This window comes from Rhinoderma darwinii, chromosome 11, assembly GCF_050947455.1.
Source record: "Rhinoderma darwinii isolate aRhiDar2 chromosome 11, aRhiDar2.hap1, whole genome shotgun sequence".
In the NCBI taxonomy this organism is placed as follows: Eukaryota; Metazoa; Chordata; class Amphibia; order Anura; family Rhinodermatidae; genus Rhinoderma; species Rhinoderma darwinii.
The window spans coordinates 9,674,413-9,696,810 of NC_134697.1; the positions used below are offsets into that span (position 1 = coordinate 9,674,413).

The following is a 22,398-nucleotide window of genomic DNA, read 5'->3' on the forward strand; positions in this document are numbered from 1 at the left end:
CCTATCACAGCCTGGCCAGACGGAGCTAGCTCCCGCCCCCTGTCTATTTATACCTGCCTTTCCTGTTCCTCCTTTGCTTGGGATTCTTCTCTGTTGGTTTCCTGGCCCTGCTGCAGCTTCTTGAACTACTGACCCTCTGCTTGTTTGACCCTGGCTTTACTGACCACTCTTCTGCTCTGCGTTTTTGTACCTCGCTCATCTCCTGGTTTGACTCGGCTCGTTCACTTTGCTTGTTGCTCACGGTGTCCCCGTGGGCAACTTCCCCATTTCCCTGGCTTCTTTGTACCCTTGTCTGTTTGTCTGTCGTGCACCTATTGAGTGTAGGGACCGTTGCCCAGTAGTACCCCGTCGCCTAGGGCGGGTCGTTGCAAGTAGGCAGGGACTGAGTGGCGGGTAGATTAGGGCTCACTTGTTTGTCTCCCTACCCCGACATTACATAGAAGCAGGTGCAGACTGATTACCTATGGGCGTCGACACAGAAGTTGTGTCTGGCAGATCCTTTACAGTAGAAGCAGAGACCATTCTTCCTGCGGAACTCTCTACGTTGTTGGGGGGACACGGAGGCCCCGAGTTGCATAGGTACCTCCGAGTCTTCCGTGGAAGAACGAAGCAACGGAACATCGGGAGGCATCATGGGGGAGTCAGAGGAGAAAACACAAACACGTTCAAGTCGTCCTTTACATTATCACTAGAGGGCAGAGTCAGTAGACTAATCTCACTATCATTAGAGGGCGAGGTCAGCAGAGTCATCTCATTATAATTAGAGGGCAGGGTCAGAATATTAATCCCATTATAATTAGGGGGCAGGGTCAGCAGAATAATCTCATTATCATTAGAGGACCTGGTTAGCAGAGTCATCTCACTATCATTAGAGTGCAAGGTCATCCGATTAATGTCATTATCACTAGAGGGCAGAGACAGCAAAGTAATCTCATTATAATTAGAGTTCAGGATCAGACGAGTCATCTCATCATTGGAGAGTGGGTCAGCAGTTATCTCATTATCATTAGAGGGCAGGATCAGCAGAGTAATTCTTGTTATCATTTTAAGGCAAGAACGGAAGAGTCATCTAAAGATCATTAGCGGACAGGGTCAGCAGAGTCATCTCATTATCAATAGAGGACAGGGTCTGCAGAGTCATCTCATTATCAATAGAGGGCAGGGTCTGCAGAGTCATCTCACTATCATTAGAGGGCAGGGTCAGCAGAGTCATCTCATTATAATTAGAAGTTAGAGTCAGCATAATACATTAATTTTAGAGTGTGGAGGATTTAATGACAGCTGAGGACAGCTCTATTGTACTGCTTGAGGCCTAGCTAATGCAGGATAGTAACACTACACACAGATAAGGCTGCCACTTCCTGGTCTCTGGGGGAGGCGCTGTACTCAATCAATTCATGACGACTGTATTAGCCTATTGACAGGTCTCTGACCATTAACTACCATTAATTGCAGCTGCCATAAATGCACACACCCTACTGTACTGTCTATACAGAAAATACAGGAATGATGATTCCCTAGAAAATAACTTAAAATTAAAGAAGAAAAAAGCTGCAACATTTAAAAAAATTAAGATAAACATCTTATTTCTCTTCTACAGACTTATATCTAAAATGAAATACATGAGACGTTCCATTTAAAACTGCTCAGATTTTGTCGCTAACAAGAATAACATATCTCATAATTTATTTAATGGACGACTACGACCGATCAGATGATGCCTGGACCTGAAGGTAAATTACTTTTGTGACCTTGATGCCTCCCCTCGTTGTAAATTATACATTACAGTATTAATATTATATACACATTATAATATACATATATATTATACATTATAGACTGTACATAGAGGAGTGTGTATGATACAATATTAATTATAATCATAATATACTGGAGTGGTCCGTAACCTCCGGCCATTGGAGGTCCACGGGTTGCAAATTATCACTAAAAAGGGGTATGATATATCAAAGAATGATATAAATTGCTCCCAAAACAATATTAATCTAATTACCTTTATTCCCCAATATATGAAATATGTGCTGGTGTATTTTATATTACAGATGCAATATAATGTCATTTAATCGGTACAACTAAAATACTGTCATCTAGCTTCTGTATGGTGGTATTATTTGGGCACTGTATGACACTGTCATCTAGCTTCTGTATGGTGGTATTATTTGGGCACTCTATGACACTGTCATCTAGCTACTGATTGGTGTTGTTGGGGCACAGTATGACACCGATATCTAGCTACTGTATGGTGGTATTATTTGGGCACTGTTTGACACTGTTATCTAGCTACTGTATGGTGCTTTCATTTGGGCACTGTATGACACTGTAATCTAGCTTTTGTATGGTGGTATTATTTTAGCACTGTATGACATTGTTATCTAGCTACAGCATTGTGATATTGGGACACGGCATAACATTTCTAGCTACTGAAAGGTGTTGTTGGGCCACTGTTTGACTCTGTTATCTAGCTACTGTATGGTGCTTTCATTTGGGCACTGTATGACACTGTTATCTAGCTATTCTATGGTGATATTGGGGCTAGGTATGATATTGTTATGTAGAAACTGTGTGGTGTTATTTAGGCACTGTATGACATTGTTCTCTAGCTACTGTATAGTGCTATTACTTGAGTACTGTATGACATTGTTCTCTAGCTACTGTATAGTGCTATTACTTGAGTACTGTATGACACTGTTCTCTAGCTACTGTATAGTGGTATTATTTGGGCACTATATAACACTGCTAACAAGCTACTGTATAGTGGTATTATTTGGGCACTGAATGTGAATGTTTTCTAGCTACTTTATGGTGCTTTTATTTGGGCACTGCATGACACTGTTATCTAGACACTGTATGGTGCTTTTATTTTGGCACTCTATGACACTTATCTAGCTACTGCATGGTGCTTTTGAGGCACTATATGACACTGTTATCAAGCTACTGCATGAGGTTATTTGGGCAATGTATGGCACAGTTACCTACCTACTTTGTAGTGCTTTTATTTGGGCACTGTATGCCACTCCTATCCAGCTATTGTATTGTGTAATTTTGGTTCTGTATGACACTGTTATTAAGCTATTGTGTGGTACTATTTGGGCATGGCATGCCACTTGTATCTATATATTATATTGTATTATTTGGGCACTGTATGACACTGTTATTTAGATACTGTGTGGTGTTATTTGGGCACTGTATGACACTGTTATTTAGCTACTGTGTGGTGTTATTTGGGCACTGTATGACACTCTTATCAAGCTACTGTGTGGTGTTATTTGTGCACTGTATGACACTCTTATCAAGCTACTGTGTGGTGTTATTTGGGCATTGTATGACATTCTTAACAAGCCACTGTGTGGTGTTATTTGAGCACTGTATAACACTCTTATCAAGCTACTGTGTGGTGTTATTTGGGCACTGTATGACACTCTTAACAAGCCACTGTGTGGTGTTATTTGGGCACTGTATGACACTCTTATCAAGGAACTGTGTAGTGTTATTTGAGCACTGTATAACACTCTTATCAAGCTACTGTGTGGTGTTATTTGGGCACTGTATGACACTCTTAACAAGCCACTGTGTGGTGTTATTTGGGCACTGTATGATGCTCTTATCAAGCCACTGTGTGGTGTTATTTGGGCACTGTATGACACTCTTATCAAGCAACTGTGTGGTGTTATTTGGGCATTGTATGACATTCTTAACAAGCCACTGTGTGGTGTTATTTGAGCACTGTATAACACTCTTATCAAGCCACTGTGTGGTGTTATTTGGGCACTGTATGACACTTTTATCAAGCCACTGTGTGGTGTTATTTGGGCACTGTATGATGCTCTTATCAAGCCACTGTGTGGTGTTATTTGGGCACTGTATGACACTCTTATCAAGGTACTGTGTGGTGTTATTTGGGCACTGTATGACATTCTTATCAAGCTACTGTGTGGTGTTATTTGGGCACTGTATAACACTCTTATCAAGCTACTGTGTGCTGATTTGATTTGGGCACTGTTTGGCAATATTATTTGGACACTATTAGGTACAGTTATTGTTCTGTGTATGCAAATATTTAAGATATTGTTTTTGTGCTGCTGTTTATAATCTAATATTGTAGCTGTACAGTTTTCTTGTAACCGGCAGCCTGTTTTTTTTCCACACTTTTTCGTGTATGTTTCCCAAACAGGGAAGGGAACCTCAACACATTGATTTGAGACAGGGCATCCACAAACTTTGATCTCGCCCTGGTACAATATATCAATTATATACCACTTATACCATTAATGTTTTATCAGTGACAACATTTTAAACCAGTATTACATATCAGACATGACGCAAGTGTGATATTATATACTATACAAGAAACATAGGACTGCTATTACATATAACACTGGCCTCATATATGACCACTAGTGACATCATTCATGACATTGATAAGTATTATATGATGGACATCAAACAAGTTTGACATTAGAAAATGTGGGTGTTACATACGACTGCTGTTACATACATCACGGACCTCATGTATGACCATGAGTATATATCACTGACATCATTAATAACATTGATCAGTATTATATGTTAAATATCAATGACATCACCAGTCCTGGCATTATATATTAGGGTTACTACATAGGGCTGCCAGTACATATATCATGGAAATCATAACCGTGGCCATTACATATGTACCACTGACCCTATATAGTGCCAGTATTACCGATCACTGATAGAAACAAGTTGGTAGTTATATATCCTGATTATTACGTAGAGCACTTCTGACAATATATACCACTGGTACCACACAGGACAGATAGGATACAGAACTGACTTTCATAATGGAGGCTTTGTATATATCACGATCATTACGACTAATATTTTACTAGAAATGCATCCCACAAATATATCACTCTGGCCAATATATATCACCCTCCGTACAGATATAACATTATATATTACATATATTATACATGTTTGGTTTATATATCACATCATACAGAATTGGTCATCAATGACCTGGATGTCACATATGGTTATTATTGTACATTATATCACATCAGACTGGTAACATATCAGTAATATCACACCGGCTGTCATTATATATCCCTGATATCATACAGGGCAATGTTATATGTCACTTATATAACACACCAACCTGGGAACATCATTTATCACATCTGGCTGATACAGATGTAGCAGAGCTGAATAGATTATTTTAAGCACATCCCGGCTGTGTAATCAGAGTTCTATCACTGTGTGAATTTTCTTCCTGTGTCGGTCAATTATGCTGACCTAGTCCAGGAATTTAGTGGTGTAGCTTTAGGGGGTGACCTGATGCTTTGAGGGGCACAGAGGCCCCTCTGCCACATAACATGAAACCAGTATTATAAATGGCACATGGTAGGCAGGGGGCCCTGTTACAGATTTTGCATTGGGGCCCAGGAGTTTCATGTTATGTGTCTGCAGGAATTAGCTAGGTTACAGCAAATCGTTTCAGCAGCTATGGAGCTATCGTTTAGTCACAGAGTCACCCAGGCTTTACAGGACTGCATATCCCCTACACTTACTTAGTGATATTTGTATGACACTATGAGTTGTGCTAAATTACAAACTCAGCTCTGCTACACATAAAAGTCACACTAGACTTATTATATTATAGGGACTGGTTTTAGATGTAATGAATATGTTTTACCTGGTGGATTGGTCATTTTCATATCAATCAGATTTTGAATTATATTATACAAATAATCATGGACTAATAAAATACATAATGGATGAAAAAATTACAGATATCTTATAGGACTGTTGAAATGATGCTCCAAGACACATATCATTGACAGTATAAACCAGAGAACAGTGGCGTACAGAGAGGTGGCCCATAGCAAAAAATCACAATGGTCCCCCCCCCATTATTGTGCTGGATTTGGCCACCCATGACCGAAGGGTCTGGTATTTATTTACCCCACCACCCTCTTTTCCATTACCATTGCGCCAATTCCTCACCTTCTTTTTGCTAACAATGCAGTTCTACTGGTGAGCGGAGTCCTGCACAGGTTCTCCGATAAGATAAGATAAAATGATCCAAAATACAACTATCTATGGGATAAGGAGTGGAAATAGTAATAGTACAAAACAATCAAAAGGAAAAAAAAATACTTAAAAAAAAAATCCTAAACAAATTAAAAATATAATAATATAAAAATATTTGTAAAAAGTAAAATATAAACAAAAATGTCTTACTTATAACAAGCAAAGCCAGATAAAAATTGCAATATTTGCATCCCTTCTAGCCTTTTATATAATATTTTATGACCTATCGTCCCTTGACAATAAGCTGATCATATAGTGTCCCATATAGTGACCTCCAGTGATCATTTGCAACCTGTTGAGGAATTCAGCAACAAATATACAGTTCTCCTGCAGCGCCACCACAGGGGAAATGAGGCATTACATGATGCCTATTGAAATCAATGGGCTGTTCATGTATGGAAGTGCCAGGTCCTCCAGAAAGAGACCCTCTGTGTTGCTACTCTTCACTCTGGGTAATACATGAGGGTTAGTAAAAGTTGCCACTCTATTAACTCAGAATTCTCTCGGGTTATTTGGAAATGGGTTTTCTGAACCAGACAAAGAGGTTGTCTGATCAGACACATCCACTTTAAAAAATGAGCTGCTATGGCAAATCTTTCCAGGGGAATCTACGACATTTCTCTGGCGGCAGCCAATGCAGAAGAAATGTAGTATTATATAACGGCCAATCAGATGAATGGTTGACCATGTAATGCATGGACGGATCGAGTCCACCAGAAAGGGAGCTGCTCTCACAGAGGGGCTCTCTGTTCTGGCTCATAGAGGGGGTCCCGAGTGCTGGATCTCCTCTCTATGATGTCCATATACCCTAAAAAGGACATAAAGACAGAGGTTATCTTCATGGGACAACGTCCTTAATGGATTTTTTTTAAAAAGAGGTTAACAATCAAATTTTCTTTCAGAGAAATCAATAACAAATGGAATTACTCCCTTAGGTAAAAAAAAAAAAAAAAAAAAAAAGGAAGAAAAACATTATACAAGTCATTTAGTACCATTTTGTCTAACATATAAGTTAAACGCTAACGTCTGTTAATTTGATTTTTTTACTTTTAGAAACTTTTTTACATTTAATACAGTCGCAGATGTGTTGCCAAACATTAAAACTATACATGGAAGTCGTAGAATGTGCAGATGTTTGAAGACCACGGTAGGAAGTCTTGAAAGAACAGCCTCAACTGCACAGACGTTAAAAGCCAACAATTTGGGAAAGACCAAAAACTCAATGGAAGATTGCTGATGATGACCTTAATTTTTTTTGTAAATTATTACAAAGATCTATGAACATTTTATGATGTCTGAATTGTCTCAGTAAACTTACTTTGGAAGATCTAGAACCTTTTGATGCTTTGTGAATCAAAATATATTTATGAACTGATGATAACTCCAGTACTGCGTATACATCTAGATAAAGCAATAAACTTTATGTATCTTCAGAATCCAGGTCTATAGGTTAACCCAACCTGTATCTGTAGACTACAGATAAAGAGGCCACCACAACCTGTAACTACAGACTGAAGATAAAGAGCCCACCACAACCTGTACCTACAGACTGACGAGAAAGAGGTCACCCATCCTGTATCTACAGACTGACGAGAAAGAGGTCACCCATCCTGTATCTACAGACTGGAGTTAAAGAGGCCACCACAACCTGTAACTACAGACTGACGAGAAAGAGGTCACCCATCCTGTATCTACAGACTGGAGATAAAGAGGCCACTACAACCTGTATCTATGGACTATATATGAGGAGGCCACCACAAACTGTATCTACAGACTATAGATGAAAAAGTCACCACAAACTGTATCTACAGACTGGAGATAAAGAGGCCACCACAAACTGTATCTACAGACTGAAGATAAAGAGGCCACTACAACCTGTATCTATGGACTATATATGAGGAGGCCACCACAAACTGTATCTACAGACTATAGATGAAAAAGGCACCACAAACTGTATCTATGGACTATATATGAGGAGGCCACCACAAACTGTATCTACAGACTATAGATGAAAAAGGCACCACAAACTGTATCTACAGACTGGAGATAAAGAGGCCACCACAAACTGTATCTACAGACTGAAGATAAAGAGGCCACTACAACCTGTAACTACAGACTGAAGATAAAGAGGTCACCCATCCTGTATCTACAGACTGACGAGAAAGAGGTCACCCATCCTGTATCTACAGACTGGAGTTAAAGAGGCCACCACAACCTGTAACTACAGACTGAAGATAAAGAGGTCACCCAACCTGTACCTACAGACTGACGAGAAAGAGGTCACCCATCCTGTATCTACAGACTGGAGATAAAGAGGCCACTACAACCTGTATCTATGGACTATAGATGAAAAAGTCACCACAAACTGTATCTACAGACTGGAGATAAAGAGCCCACCACAAACTGTATCTACAGACTGAAGATAAAGAGGCCACTACAACCTGTATCTATGGACTATAGATGAAAAAGTCACCACAAACTGTATCTACAGACTGGAGATAAAGAGCCCACCACAAACTGTATCTACAGACTGAAGATAAAGAGGCCACTACAAACTGTATCTACAGACTATAGATGAAGAGGCCACCACAACCTGTATATGTAGACTGAAGACTAAGAGGCCACACAACCTGTAACTACAGACTGAAGACTAAGAGGCCACCACAACCTGTAACTACAGACTGAGGATTAAGAGGCGACCACAACCTGTATCTACAGACTAAAGATAAAGAGGCCACCACAAACTGTATCTACAGACTATAGATAAAGAGGCCACCACAACCTGTGTCTACAGACTATAGATGAAGAGGCCACCACAACCTGTGTCTACAGACTATAGATGAAGAGGCCACCACAACCTGTGTCTACAGACTATAGATGAAGAGGCCACCACAACCTGTAACTACAGATTGAGGATTAAGAGGCGACCACAACCTGTATCTACAGACTAAAGATAAAGAGGCCACCACAAACTGTATCTACAGACTATAGATGAAGAGGCCACCACAACCTGTGTCTACAGACTATAGATGAAGAGGCCACCACAACCTGTGTCTACAGACTAAAGATAAAGAGGCCACCACAAACTGTATCTACAGACTATAGATGAAGAGGCCACCACAACCTGTGTCTACAGACTATAGATGAAGAGGCCACCACAACCTGTATATGTAGACTGAAGACTAAGAGGCCACCACAACCTGTAACTACAGACTGAAGACTAAAGAGGCCACCACAACCTGTAACTTCAGACTGAAGATAAAGAGGCCACCACAACCTGTAACTACAGACTGAAGACTAAAGAGGCCACCACAACCTTTATCTAGAGATTATAGAGATCATCACAACTGGTATTTTCACATAATTGGGTCATCACCTTAAGCTTTATCTGCAGACTGTAGGTAAAGAGGTGCCCACAACCTGTAGGTCCCCACAATCTAAAGACTAGAGGTAAAATGATCCCTATGTCCTATATCTATATGGAAAGGAGTCACCAAAAGTTGTATCTGCCAATATGTGCAGACTGATGGTAAAAAGGTCCTCGCAATGAATATTATTAGAAGTACCACTGAAGGATTGGTTTATGGGCCAAGAAAAGAGGTTAGTGCCATGATGCTCTGCAGGTCTTTGCCACAAAGAAGAATACATTAGTAAACTGTAAGCAGTTTTTGCAAAATTGTGTTATCAGAGCGATGCTCTGCAAGTAGACTGGTAAGGGTTTAATGACTCAATTGTTCAAATGAATTTGCCAGCAAGCTGGAAAATGGGACAAAGCGATTTATAAGAAAAAACCATAAAAACATGGCTGCAATAAAATGCCCTTTATGTATATTTTTGAAAGGTTGGGGTGGAAATAGACGGCAAGAGGATGAAGTACAATGCCCTTTCGATTTTTGGCAGGGAATAGGGTTAATGAAGCAATGTTCTGGGGTCTTTGGCAGGAACGCAGATATAAGTTTTTTTGGGGGGTTTTGGCAATGATTTTTAGGATGTTTTAAGGAGGTCACTTTAAGGCATGCGAGACCTCCCAAAACTGAGCAGTCTTTCTTCCCAGAAACTGAGCCTCTCTCTTTTTGAGGTTTGAAACTTCAGAAGAGGGCATTATCGGTACTTCATTTGTCTTGGACTTGTCTTATCACAGATGAGTGGGGGAAGGGGTAGAAGGTTGTCCTCATCTCTTGGATAACATGCGAACACGTTTCCGCCGCAGTAGTGGTAGGGCAGACAGACAGCATGTGATTTTTTTGCACATCTTAGTTGCTGTTTTTTTTATTCTTGATGCCCACTTATTCACTCCCTCATGGGTTGGGGGTCATTTATCAAATCAATATGCTGCCAAAAGGGGGCAGTAAAGTGCCAACATGTTACTTAGACCAGCAAAAAGTTTTTTGTTTTTTTTTCCTAAATCCATGAATTAATGTGACAGCTTTAACCCAGTGGATCCCGGAGCAAGATAAAACCATCAATAGAGAAAAGGATTCCTTTGAAAGCGTTTGGAGTTTTTACTTTGTTAGCTTTGATGCTGTTATTTTGCTCCTCATATGTAAATTTTAAGCATGAAACAATTACAAAAACTTACATCATGGAATAAAAATAGGGAAACTGAGCTTCCCATTACATGTAATTATAACAAGTGGTGGCTTTAGTACATATATGGAGCCTCTTTTGCTCTAAAGGAGGTTGTGGACAACATATGGGCACCCCAGGCTGTTGATCTTGGGTTGTCCATCATTAGAACTTTAGAAGAAATCTAGAGAGACCGTGGTGGCCATGAAGAAAACGTATAATAATAGTGGTGGCTTGTTGTGCAACTATGGAGCCTCAACTGCCCTAAAGGAGGCTGAAGACTCCACTCGGCCACATCTTGCTGTTCATCTGAGGGTAATAAGTGCATTAGTGGGACTTTATAGGCATGAAAATGAGGTGGCCCTTTGTGCAAATATTTAGCACTTATTACTCTTCAAATGTTGACCACCATTGACTTTTGACTTAAGGGCAGTAATGAAACCCAAATTAAGGAACTCAAGATAAGGATCTAAAAAAATAGTAGGTAGGGGTGATACTGGGCAGCCTGTATCACAAATATGTTGGCAGCCTGAGGGCGCTGTAATACAGACTGGGCACATTTCTTGTTATAATGGAGTGCCAAGGCTTGTAGGGCAGCAACATGTTATTTTTTTCCATGTGGACCATACACTCCACCAAGCTGGCATTGACCCTTCGGGAAGCCTTGATAAATGACCCCACCCAGATGCCATCCTACACTGCCAGCCTCTCACACGGCCATGCTCTCAATCATTTCCTTCTTCTAGATCCCCTCAGTGACTCAGTTTTCCATTTCTCTTTCTTCCTCTTCTTCTCCAGATTGTACCCCTGATGTGGCAACATCTGACACCTTCCGGCTGTGTGGAGGACTCTCATAATCCTCGCGGGGTGGGGAAAGAGACTGCAAGTCATGGCAAACCACATCGTCTTCTTCCGAAGGGGATATTTTAGAGTGCAGTAACCGAGGGGTAATCTCACAGATATTTTCAAGCTGTCTCTCTTCAAACTCAGGTCTGGGATTTGTGGTTACAACCCCTGTAGGTGCTGGGGTTACTGTCAGTGACTGCTCGCTGCTGGCCCATGCTTCAGAGGAGCCCAGACAGTAGAGTCCTTGTGACACGTATGAATGTGGCCAGCAGTCAGAGTGCGTCTGTGCAAGGTTGTCTGTACAAGGGAGGAGAAAAAACATCGTAAACATAAAAGGAGGACAGGACAGGGAAGACATAAAGGAGACATTAAACAATGATATCAAGCGGAGGTCTGATTTACTCTACTATACCGGCCAACCATAACATTTGCAAAATAAGGACACCCTAAATCAATCTATTTTCTCCTAATTTTGCCCACTATAGGAATAGCCCTACACGTTCTGGTTCCAGGGTTGTCACAGAGCCTTCACCACCATCCTAAAGTTGATCTTGTCTCCGATGATTGACTGGGACCTGAACCCTTTTATCCATACCTTTTATACTGTTAGGCACTGTATGGTGGTATTATTATGGCACTGTATTGCATTTTTTATTGAGGCACAATATAGCTCTATTATTTGGGCATTGCGGTTGTATTATTTGGGCACTGCATGGTAGTGCACTTTATGATAGTTTTTAGATTATTAGTATCTTTTAATATACTTTAGCTGTATAATTTTCCTCTTACACCTGTAGCCTGATTTTTCTACTCTAGTCATCCCTGTCTTTCAAAGCAAGGAGTTGTCCCGCACATAATATTCCCGCCAGGGCCTACACATACCTTGATCCAGCCAAGATTGCACCCAAAAAAGCCTCCAAATTGCCATTGAATTAGTATATTTCAAAGAAACCCCAAGAATTGGAAAGCAATGACACCTGAGTACTCCTGGCACTGTGGCACAAGTGAGAGGACTCATGCATGGAAGGAGAGATACCATAGCTGTCTTTTCAGCATATGTAGTGTCCTATTTTTGGGCACGGAACTGTTGAGAGGGCCCGCTGATCCAGCACTGAAAGGGCATCAGGTCTAAGCAGCCTAACTATTTTGGTATAAGGGTTGCCAACCCTCTTCCCGTGGCTCCCAATGATGTGATATCTGACTTTCGTGTCACTTCTCTTTATTCCCCCAAATACTGTGAGATAGAGTGGACTTTTACCCTGGTTCTCCAGCAGCTCTTGATAAGTTTCGCTCTGCCTTTCTTGGTTGGAATTGACACTTTCTTCTTCCCCATCCATAGATGACCAGGCCATTAGCGTTGCCTCAGATATGGCAAATTGTTGCATAACACCTTGAGAGAAAAGAGGGACTAGAAATTAAAAGCATGGAAGAACGGTAACAAACTGTGCTGTGCCGAATTAAGGTTGGTGGTTGGAGCAAAAAATGTGGCGTGGACCATCATCCCACCCACTTGACCACCCGATCGCAGCCACATATAGGAGAAGTGGTCTCGCATGTGCATGGCCCTCGCCACTGAAGTCTACGGGAGTTATGGAAACAACTGAGGTAGCAATAATTCACAAAACTTCCAAACAAAGAGCCGCACAGATGAGTGGTCACTTCTCCACCTCTTCTCTGCTGGATAGGATTGCTGGACAGCCATAAGGGGACCCCGATTTTCTTGAGAGGTGGGTCCAGTCTACACTACCCATATAAATAGTAACTATCAAGGGTGTAATTAGAAAATTTTGGTCGGGGAAGATTGTAAGAACTGGTTTTGGGGTAGGCCCCCTTGATCCCCAATGTGGTAGAGGCCCCCAGCATGTGCCCCTTGTGCACTCCCCAGCCCTGAGCCTGGAGCTAAAACTAAAGGGTTATCAAGCCAAGCGCTCCTTCCAATGTGGACTGGGAATATTTTTTCATATATGTCTAGTGATTGTCTATTGTAGCTGTTGTGTGTGCCCCACCAAATCACACTGTAGTGTAGCCCACACACATGCAGCTGCTCGCACTGTAAATATTGGGGTCAACAGTGGCAAGCGCAGTATAAGTTCTTTGTTTTACTTCAGATGCACAATCGCTCCTCTTCTATTGTACTATTATGCCATAATACAACATTTTTCATATATTTTATAATTCTGGACAATTCCTTTAAGACATACTCCCAACTTTGCGCATCATTTTCTGGGTTAAATCTACACATCATGTTCAATAACTTTCTTTCAGTGTCTTGTAGTGATCTGAAGCTACATGTCTTCCCAATACGGCTAGTCTCCAATCGTGGCTGCATGACCTCACCTCTCCCTGCTCAACGCATTGCGTACTAACCTAATAAATTATAGTCATTTTAGCTCCGACAGGTGCCCATTCAGCACTTTGGACCTCATAAAGCCCAATCCACTGCCTCTTCTCCTCCAGATTCTGCAGAACTTGTACCCTAAAGTATCCGTCCACTGTACATTACACCAATTATTGGCCCTAATTGCAGCTCTAGTCAGGAAAGCTCAGGAGATGGATTATTCCGGGAGGCAAAATAATTCCTCTGCTGAATGCGGCTCCTGTAGGTGGAATTTAATTCTCTTTGAATTGTCGCAGCCCACGGGCCTCTTGATCTGCGGTGAGGAGCGTTTCTGGCAACCACTTCATAGTGACGTGCAGCGAGAAAAATACATGTCCCAGAATTTAATGGATAATAATGACGGAGACTTCCAGAAAATGCTAATACTGACTGCTGTGCGGGGATAGACTCCTGCAAGATCAAGTCTGAACCAGAAGCGTAACACCAGCGAAAAATCTGTAACAGAGCCCCCCCATGTGCCATTTAGAAGACCGTGGTCCTCTTATGTGGCAAAGGGGCCCCTGTAACAGAGCTCCCCATGTGCCATTTAGAAGGCCGTGGTCCTCTTACGTGGCAAAGGGGACCCTCTCAATCACCAAGACCTGGGTGCAACTGCTTTCTCTGCACCCCCTTTAGCTACAGCCCCAAGTCTGATGTATGAATATTATTGAAGACTGTCACTTTAAAGTGAAATGAAATGAGTAGCCAAGGTCAATTGCACTATAGGACTGCTATAGGTTTACAAAAGGGGATCCCAGCTCAGATTGGCACACACTATTTCGTCATGGGCACTGTGAACCTGCATAGGACTTGGCATTTACTACAGAAAGTAGAAGCTGGGGGAACCAACATGAGGGTCATAACATCCAAGAGATATGAAGCTACACACCCTCTTGTTCCAAGATAAAGGGGCATTATGGCATGAACCAATGCCGGGAGGGAGGTCCTTGTGCCCAAAAATGGGTCCCATTCCTACTGATGGTTCATGTCACCAACCACCATGTATACAGCTGACAGTGACCCATAACTACAACACGATAATATGTATCCTCCATCGATCTCATATATTCTTATAAGATAATGAATCTTCCTCTACTCTTGCACCATATAAGATCTGTCTGAGATGGACCGGAGCTCAATAATTCACATCAGGGTTGGGGCTATAGGGGCTGCAAAGGTTTCCTGGAGGCCACAACAGTCTTTTTTCCCCATAAGAAGACATCAATGCTTTCAATAATATGTGACATTTGAAGGGCCCAGTTAGAGATTTTGCATTGGGGCCCCTGGAGGTTCTAGTCACCCCTTGAATTGACAGGGATCTATGGTAGCGCGGCTGGGCACTTAGAGTCTATAGCAACCGTTCCATCTGTCATATCTGTGCACTCCGATAAAGCGTGGTGCTGGTGTTCGGGATGGCGATGCCAATTAATATCCAATTACCGTATTTTTCTGACTATAAGTCGCAGTTTATAGCAAGAATAAATCTTGCTAAAAAGTCCCTGTGTTTTATAGTCGGCAGGCAAGGGACAGCGCCAGACCCCCCGACCACTTCTTACTTAACCCCTTCCCGACCGATGACGTGCCTGATGAGCCCGCTCCATACACTGCAGGTGTCAGCTGTGTTTTACAGCTGACACGCTGCTCTAACGGCCAGGAACAGCGATCACGCTGTTCCTGCCCGTTAACTAGTTAAATGCCACTGTCAATAACGACCGCGGCATTTATAGGGGTTTTTCCATGAGAGACATTTATGACCTATCCACAGGATAGGTCAAAAATGTCAGATAGATGCGGGTCCCACTTCTGGGACCCGCACCTATCTCTAGAACGGGCCCCCTAAACTCCGTTCTAGCTTTGTGTGCTCTCCCAGCCACTTAATGATTACATGTCGAGTTACGGAAACAGTGTAACTCGCTGAGCTACGCTGTTTCCGTAACTCATCCATGTATTGCAGTGTATTTTACCAGCGATCTAACCAGATCGCTGGTTCAAGTCCCCTAATGAAACTAATAATACGTAAAAAAAATAAAAAAATTGGGGTCTATCTGACCGGTATATGTCAGTATACTGCAAAGAATAGAGTATGGGACAGCATAGTAGTATCCTGTAAAAAAACATATCCGTTAAATGGACACTATCTGTCACAGGCGTTCATTTAACGGATACATCATGGGCTTTTTAATAGCTTTTTACGACATACCCGTTAAACGGATGCCATTATAGCTTATGGGTGGTGGATACGTTAAACGGTTGTCTAACAGCGCCATTCGTCACACATAGACTATTAAGGGATCCGTTTAACGGGTGCATAACTAAAAAGCTCACAATGTATCAGTTAAATGGATTCTATACAAGTCTATGGGTAACGGTTGCCATTTTTAGGGCCTGTTCACATCAACGGAAACCGAACGCTGATGTGAACACACCTAAAGGCATCCGTCACAGCCTGTTTAAGATTTACGTCAGGAGATTTTCCCTGCTTATACGTTAAATGGAGGACAAAGAAAGTAGTGTGAACGTAGCCTAATCTCTTTATTATTGACCTTGTGGATGGGATTGATAGTAAAGTGTCAGTTTTTGCTGATGATACAAAACTTTGTGGGATAATTAAAACTCAGCTTGATTATAAATGATTGCAGAACGACCTAGATAGCTGCAGCATGGGTAAAAACATGGGTTAGGACTTCTAGTGTTGATAAATGTAAAGTAATGCACCTAGGCCACAGTAATAGTAAGACTACATGAACAATAAATGGAATAAAACTTGTGATAACGGAACAAGAGAAGGACCTGGGTATTCTGGTTACAAGCTAAGCAGCAGCACTCAATGTCAAGCAGCAGCTGCAAAAGCCAATAGGATTTTAGGGTGAATAAAAGACTATGATTTAAATGTAATATTTCCCTTGTAAGACCACATCTTGAATATGGGATTCAGTTTTGGGCTCCACATCATACAAAGAATAAAGGAGAGTTGAAGAGGGTTTATAGGTGGGCAACTGGATTATAAAATGGGATGGGAGGTATAAATTGGACTTGTTCAGCTTGAAAATAAGACGCCTTAGACGTGATCTTATTAACATCTATTTACAGCTAATTACAACTATTGAAACTATGAGGCCACATGTCTGCCAAAAAATATGATCTACTGTACCAGTAAATTATGTTTAAGTTCACACTAGATTTCCAGAATCTTTCTAAGGATTCTGGGAATGGACCCCTTCAGAGTTACAATTCACCCCAAAATCTGCCTATTAGGTCTACTCTCAAAATCAGTGGCGTAACTACTGCGGCTGCTACGGGGCCCATGGCATGAGGGGGCCCGTGCCACCCGCCGACACGCCCCCCCATATGCCCGGTGGCGTGACTAGCATCGGGCCCCGTGCTAGCGACAGCCACCCCCTCTTGCAGCAATTATACCTGCGTCTATAGCACGCAGATACAAATACATCCATTAGCGCTAAATGGCCAGGCACATTCTGTGCCCGACCATTCAGCGCCTTACAATAATGCTGATTGGCGGGGCAAAATTCCTTCCCCCGCCAATCAGCCTCTTTCCACGACTCTTCTGTGGTTGAGTGGCGCTAGTTGATGGGGCAAGTAATTTTGCCCTGCCAATCAGCGCCTTTCAACAACGCGCCACTTGAGATCTGAGCGGAAAACTGCAGAAATAGGTCATGGCCGGAAGAAAAGAAATAGAATATGAGACGTCACCGGTGAGTCACTTAATATAAATGTTTATTCTGCCTCTAATCAGTAATGTAGTCACTGTATGATCTGCAGCGAGATGATGGGTGGTATTATTTTTTTTTGTGAAACAGCAAATCCCAGCATATCCTTACCATTGTTCAGGTCATGCACTAAATTGACCTGTATTTGTTCTAGTGCTGTATATATGTACTGAGCCTTTGTTCTGGTGTTGTATATATGTACTGAGCTTGGTTCTGGTGCTGTATATGTGTACTGAGCTTTTGTTCTGGTGTTGTATATATGTACTGAATATATGCTGTGCCTCACTATCCAAACACTATGCCTCCATGTTTTACACACTACACTCACGTTTTTGTTTCACTCACAGCCCTGATTTCTACACACTACACTTAGTCATGTCCCCTATACCTCACATGTGCACTATACACAGTACTTCATTATTTATTTATTATTATTACACATTTACTTCCATGCCCAACACACCACTCCCCTCAAGGTTAGTGGGAGTGGCTATCATTATTTAAACACACCTGGGCACTTCCCTTCAACAGCATTCTCTGACCTGGTTGCGTCCTGTTTGGAACGGGTTTTTTTTACCCACCACCTAATCTGTGAGTATGGCCTTTTCTGTGGTTTTAATTACATTCTATGTCCCATTTTTTTGCATATCGTATATATGTACTGAGCTTGGTTCTGGTGCTGTATATGTGTACTGAGCTTTGTTCCAGTGTTGTATATATGTACTGAGCTTGGTTCTGGGACTGTATATATGTACTGAGCTTGTTCTGGTGATGTCATTATGTACTGATCTTGGTTCTGGTATTGTATATATGTATGAGCTTGGTTCTAGAGCTGTATTTATATACTGAGCTTTGTTCTGGTATTGTATATATGTATGAGCTTGGTTGTGGTACTGTATATATGTATGAGCTTGGTTCTGGAGCTGTAATTATATAGGATATATTTATAATAACAACATTTCAGGGCAGATGAAATTGTTTTCAATTCATTCTATACACAAGGGGAGCTGTGTGGCGCTAAACACATGGGGGAGCTGTGTGGCGCTATATACAAGGGGCTGTGTGGCACTACTAAGGGGAGTTGTGTTGGACTATCTACTAGGGGGGCTGTTTGGCACTATTTACAAGGGGGAGGGCTGTGGCTACATCTACAGTGATCTGTGTGTGGCACAATCTTCATTGTCTGTGTGTGGCACTATCTACTAAGGGGGACTGTGTGGCACTATATACAGGGGAGACTTTATGGCGATATCTACAGGGGTCTGTATGGCACAATATACAAGGGGGAGGTGGGGGGCGCTATATACAAGTGGGGTGTGACACTCTCTACAGGTGAGGCTGTATAGCACTGTCTGCAGGGGGGCTGTACCTGCATAATCTACACGGGGCACTATCTATAAGGGGGCTGCGTGTGGCACATGGGGGGACCCCAGTCAAGAGTTTGCTATAAGGCCCAGTCTTTCCTAGTTACGCCCCTGATCAAAATCATAAGGTTTTACTTAATTCGCCAGTATTTCAAAGCTCAATATCTGCAATAATCCTGTAAGCTAGTCTGTGACCAGACACTTAAAGAAGCAGCTCTACTGGCATCTAGAACAGCAGGAAGTCACAGCACAAGCCTAAACATCAGATTAGCTTTCAGTTTATGCGTTCAATTTCCATTCTTACATGACTATATCAATACCATACGCACCAGCCAGGAACCTCGCCTCCTTCTCTCCATCACTCAAGTCAGAGTAAGCGTCGCTGTCCATTCGAGTGCTTTCACTGCTCTGAGGCGGTGGTTGACCCCAGCTTTGCCATTCTATCATATGAGCAACACGTCCTGAACCAAGAGCTGTGGGCTTGGTCACTTTATCCTTCATCGTTCGAGAGACACCTGCAATGAAAAAGAAAGGGTAGAGGGTTATTATGTTGACTCCATGGCATAGACAGAAAGTTGGCCCATGGCAGGGCCGAAATAATCAAAAAATGTCCAGTACCTTTGACAGAGGATTTGGCGAGAGCACCAATTCCATAAGCATTGGAATGTCTCTTCAATCGAGGAAGGATCGAGGTTGTGTCTTCCATTGATAGCTGACAGACAGATCATAAGAAAGAGAAGAAATAATTGCTCAGGGAAGAAGACAGAGAGAGATGTTTATATATAGAGAGAGACAGGACAGGATCGAGGGACAGACAGACAAGAGACAGCTTCTGCTCAGAGCCAAGAGAGGTGAATACAGAGACAGAGACTTGAGTGTCTACATAATCCCGCTGTGACAGTGAAAGAAAATAGAGAAAGTGATAAAATGTGCAAAAGGAGAGAGTGTGTGGGGGAGGGGTGGACACTAATGGTGGCCGGACGTGGTGCAGATCTCCTAAAATTCATTATTAGGGTATGTTCACACAGTTTTTTGACTAGTTTTTTGACGCAGAAACCGCGCCGCAAAACTCGTGAAAAACCGTCCGAAAATGCCTCTCATTTCAATGGGAGGCGGAGATGTCTTTTTCCCGCGAGCGTTAAAACCGTCTCGCGGGAGAAAGAAGGGACATGCCCTATCTTCGGGTGTTTACACCTCTGACCTCCCATTGACATCAATGGGAGGCAGAGAAAGCGTATTTTCGGGTGTTTTATGCCCGCAGCACACAATGGCCGCGGGCGAAAAACGCAGCGAAAATCGGCGAGCAGGCAGAGGAAAATCTGCCTTAAACTTCCAAATGTAATTTTGAGGCAGATTTTCCACCAGAAAAAACTTGTGAACCCATGAAAGGCATTTATGGAATATCGATCTAAATGTCTTATGGGTGGGGGTCCTATCGATTGGGTGGGGGTCCTACCGATTGCTTGGCTGTATCCATAGACCTTTATGCAGAACTATGTCCATTCTCTTTCTGGAAAGAAGGACTGGGTCCCCCCATTCAAGTGTTCCCAGCAATCGGACCTCCACTGATCATTCAAGCGATCAGCCATATCAAATTTTTTATGAATCTTAAGAAAACTTGCACCGTGTCGGGTCTAAGTAACTAAAAAAAAAAATAGACTTTTGCATTTGAGATATTATGATTCGAAGAGACATGCAGAAGTTCTGGAATCAAGGTCCAAATGTAAGGAAATGTTATCAATTTTTAAGTCATCATCACAATTATGTTATATTTTTGATGGATAATAGGGCTGAATTTTAAAAATTGGTTTCTATGAAGGAAACCATCAGCAAGAAGGATCACATCTGAAAAAAGAAGGAATCATCAGAGAAAGCTGCTCAATATACTCTGCAGAGTAAGACATGTTGGAATTATATTCAGATTCTAGGTGTCACGCTACTGCACCTAGACACAGGGACCATTCACTTTCCGGCTCTAGGGTTAACTTAACTTGCTAGTTTCTAGGAAGGAAACTTCCTTTACTACATAGTCGGCATTTAGCAGCCCAGTAGGAGGGAAGTGGCAATGGTGCCTATTCTGGCTCCATTGTAGACTGGCTATGGACTGACAGATGTCCCGCAGATGCCAAGGAATGGTGAGTCTCCTGCCTTTCCTAGTGCCAAGCAGGGCCGATGCCCAGGGTATGGCAATAGAGACATCATGGGCCACCTGTCTTCCCCACCCTCAGCTTGACTAGCAGGAGACAGCGCTACACCATCCACAGGTTCTGTGTGGTATTGCAGCTCAGCCTTACTTACATTAACGGAGCGGAGCTCTAAAACCATAAACAGCCCATGGACATAGATGACTGTTTCTGGTAGAGAGCCGCCATCCTACACATACCTGCACTTCTTCCATGGAAGTAGTTCTGCCTTAGGAGTTCTCACCTCTCCTCATGAAGGGGGCACCACTGAGCATAGAGCATGTTTAATAATATCATCATGGGCACCCTGAGCCCTGGTTTACCTTGTACTGACCCCAGATCTCACACCAGGAGCTACCGTTGAACTATGACTTGTGTGGGCCCTTTAAATATTGAAGAGTTGTGTTACATCGCCGCAACATTGTAAGTGACTCCCCTGACAATCCGTCAGCAGGTAATAGACTGTAGTCTGCAAACAGATTCCAGACTACAGGCCTACATAAAATAGCCAATAGTTTGCTAATGGATATTCTCCGGCACGGATGCAATAGATTTGGATCTCGCACATGTCAGGGCAGAGGTTCATGATAACATTATATTGGGAATTGCTGTTCGAGGAATTTCCTGATATATTAGAACTTTAATGTAGAGATGAAAAAAGTGATGTGAGACAGTGAGTGCAGAGGCAGAGAGAGAAGAGACAGGCAGGGTCAAGGCTGGACTCACATTAATTCCGTCCCAGGAAAAGTCTGTTCGTGTCTGAGAGAGAGGGAGAACAGTCACATGAGAGGCAACATGGAACTAGACAGAGAGAGAGAGAGAGAGAGGGAGAGAGAGAGAGAGAGGGAGAGAGAAAGAGAGAGGGAGAGAGAAGAGAGGGAGAGAAAGAAAGAGGGAGAAAGAGACAGAGAGGGTGAGAGAAAGAGAGGGAGAGAGAAAGAGAGAGAGAGAAAGAGAAAGAGAGAGGGAGAGAGAGAGAAAGAGAGAGGGAGAGAGAAAGAGAGAGGGAGAGAGAAAGAGAGAGAGAGAGAAAGAGAGAGCGAGAAAGAAAGAGGGAGAAAGAGACAGAGAGGGTGAGAGAAAGAGAGGGAGAGAGAAAGAGAGAGAGAAAGAGAGAGAGAGGGAGAGAGAGAAAGAGGTAGAGAAGAGAGAGAGGGAGAGAGAAGAGAGAGAGAAAGAGAGAGAGAGAAGGAAAGAGAGAGAGAGAGAAAGAGCGAGAAGGAAATAGAGAGGGAGATAGATCA

At 42.4% G+C, this 22,398-nt stretch overlaps 1 protein-coding gene across 2 annotated transcripts in view; it reads right to left on the minus strand.

Moving 5' to 3' along the window:
• Positions 1 to 9,896: 9,896 nt before the first annotated feature.
• The window catches only part of FAM131B (family with sequence similarity 131 member B), a 56,191-nt gene continuing 43,689 nt past the window's right edge, over positions 9,897 to 22,398 (minus strand). Inside the window, exons 3-7 of one of the 2 annotated variants that reach the window (XM_075842883.1) lie at positions 21,881 to 21,913; positions 19,590 to 19,683; positions 19,301 to 19,486; positions 12,761 to 12,892; positions 9,897 to 11,799 (exon numbers count right to left, since the gene is read on the minus strand). In XM_075842883.1, coding sequence (XP_075698998.1) covers positions 11,417 to 11,799; positions 12,761 to 12,892; positions 19,301 to 19,486; positions 19,590 to 19,683; positions 21,881 to 21,913 — 828 coding nt within the window. In that variant the 3' untranslated portion in view covers positions 9,897 to 11,416. The remainder of the gene's footprint in view (positions 11,800 to 12,760; positions 12,893 to 19,300; positions 19,487 to 19,589; positions 19,684 to 21,880; positions 21,914 to 22,398) is intronic. The other variant, XM_075842884.1, reaches the window with a different exon arrangement.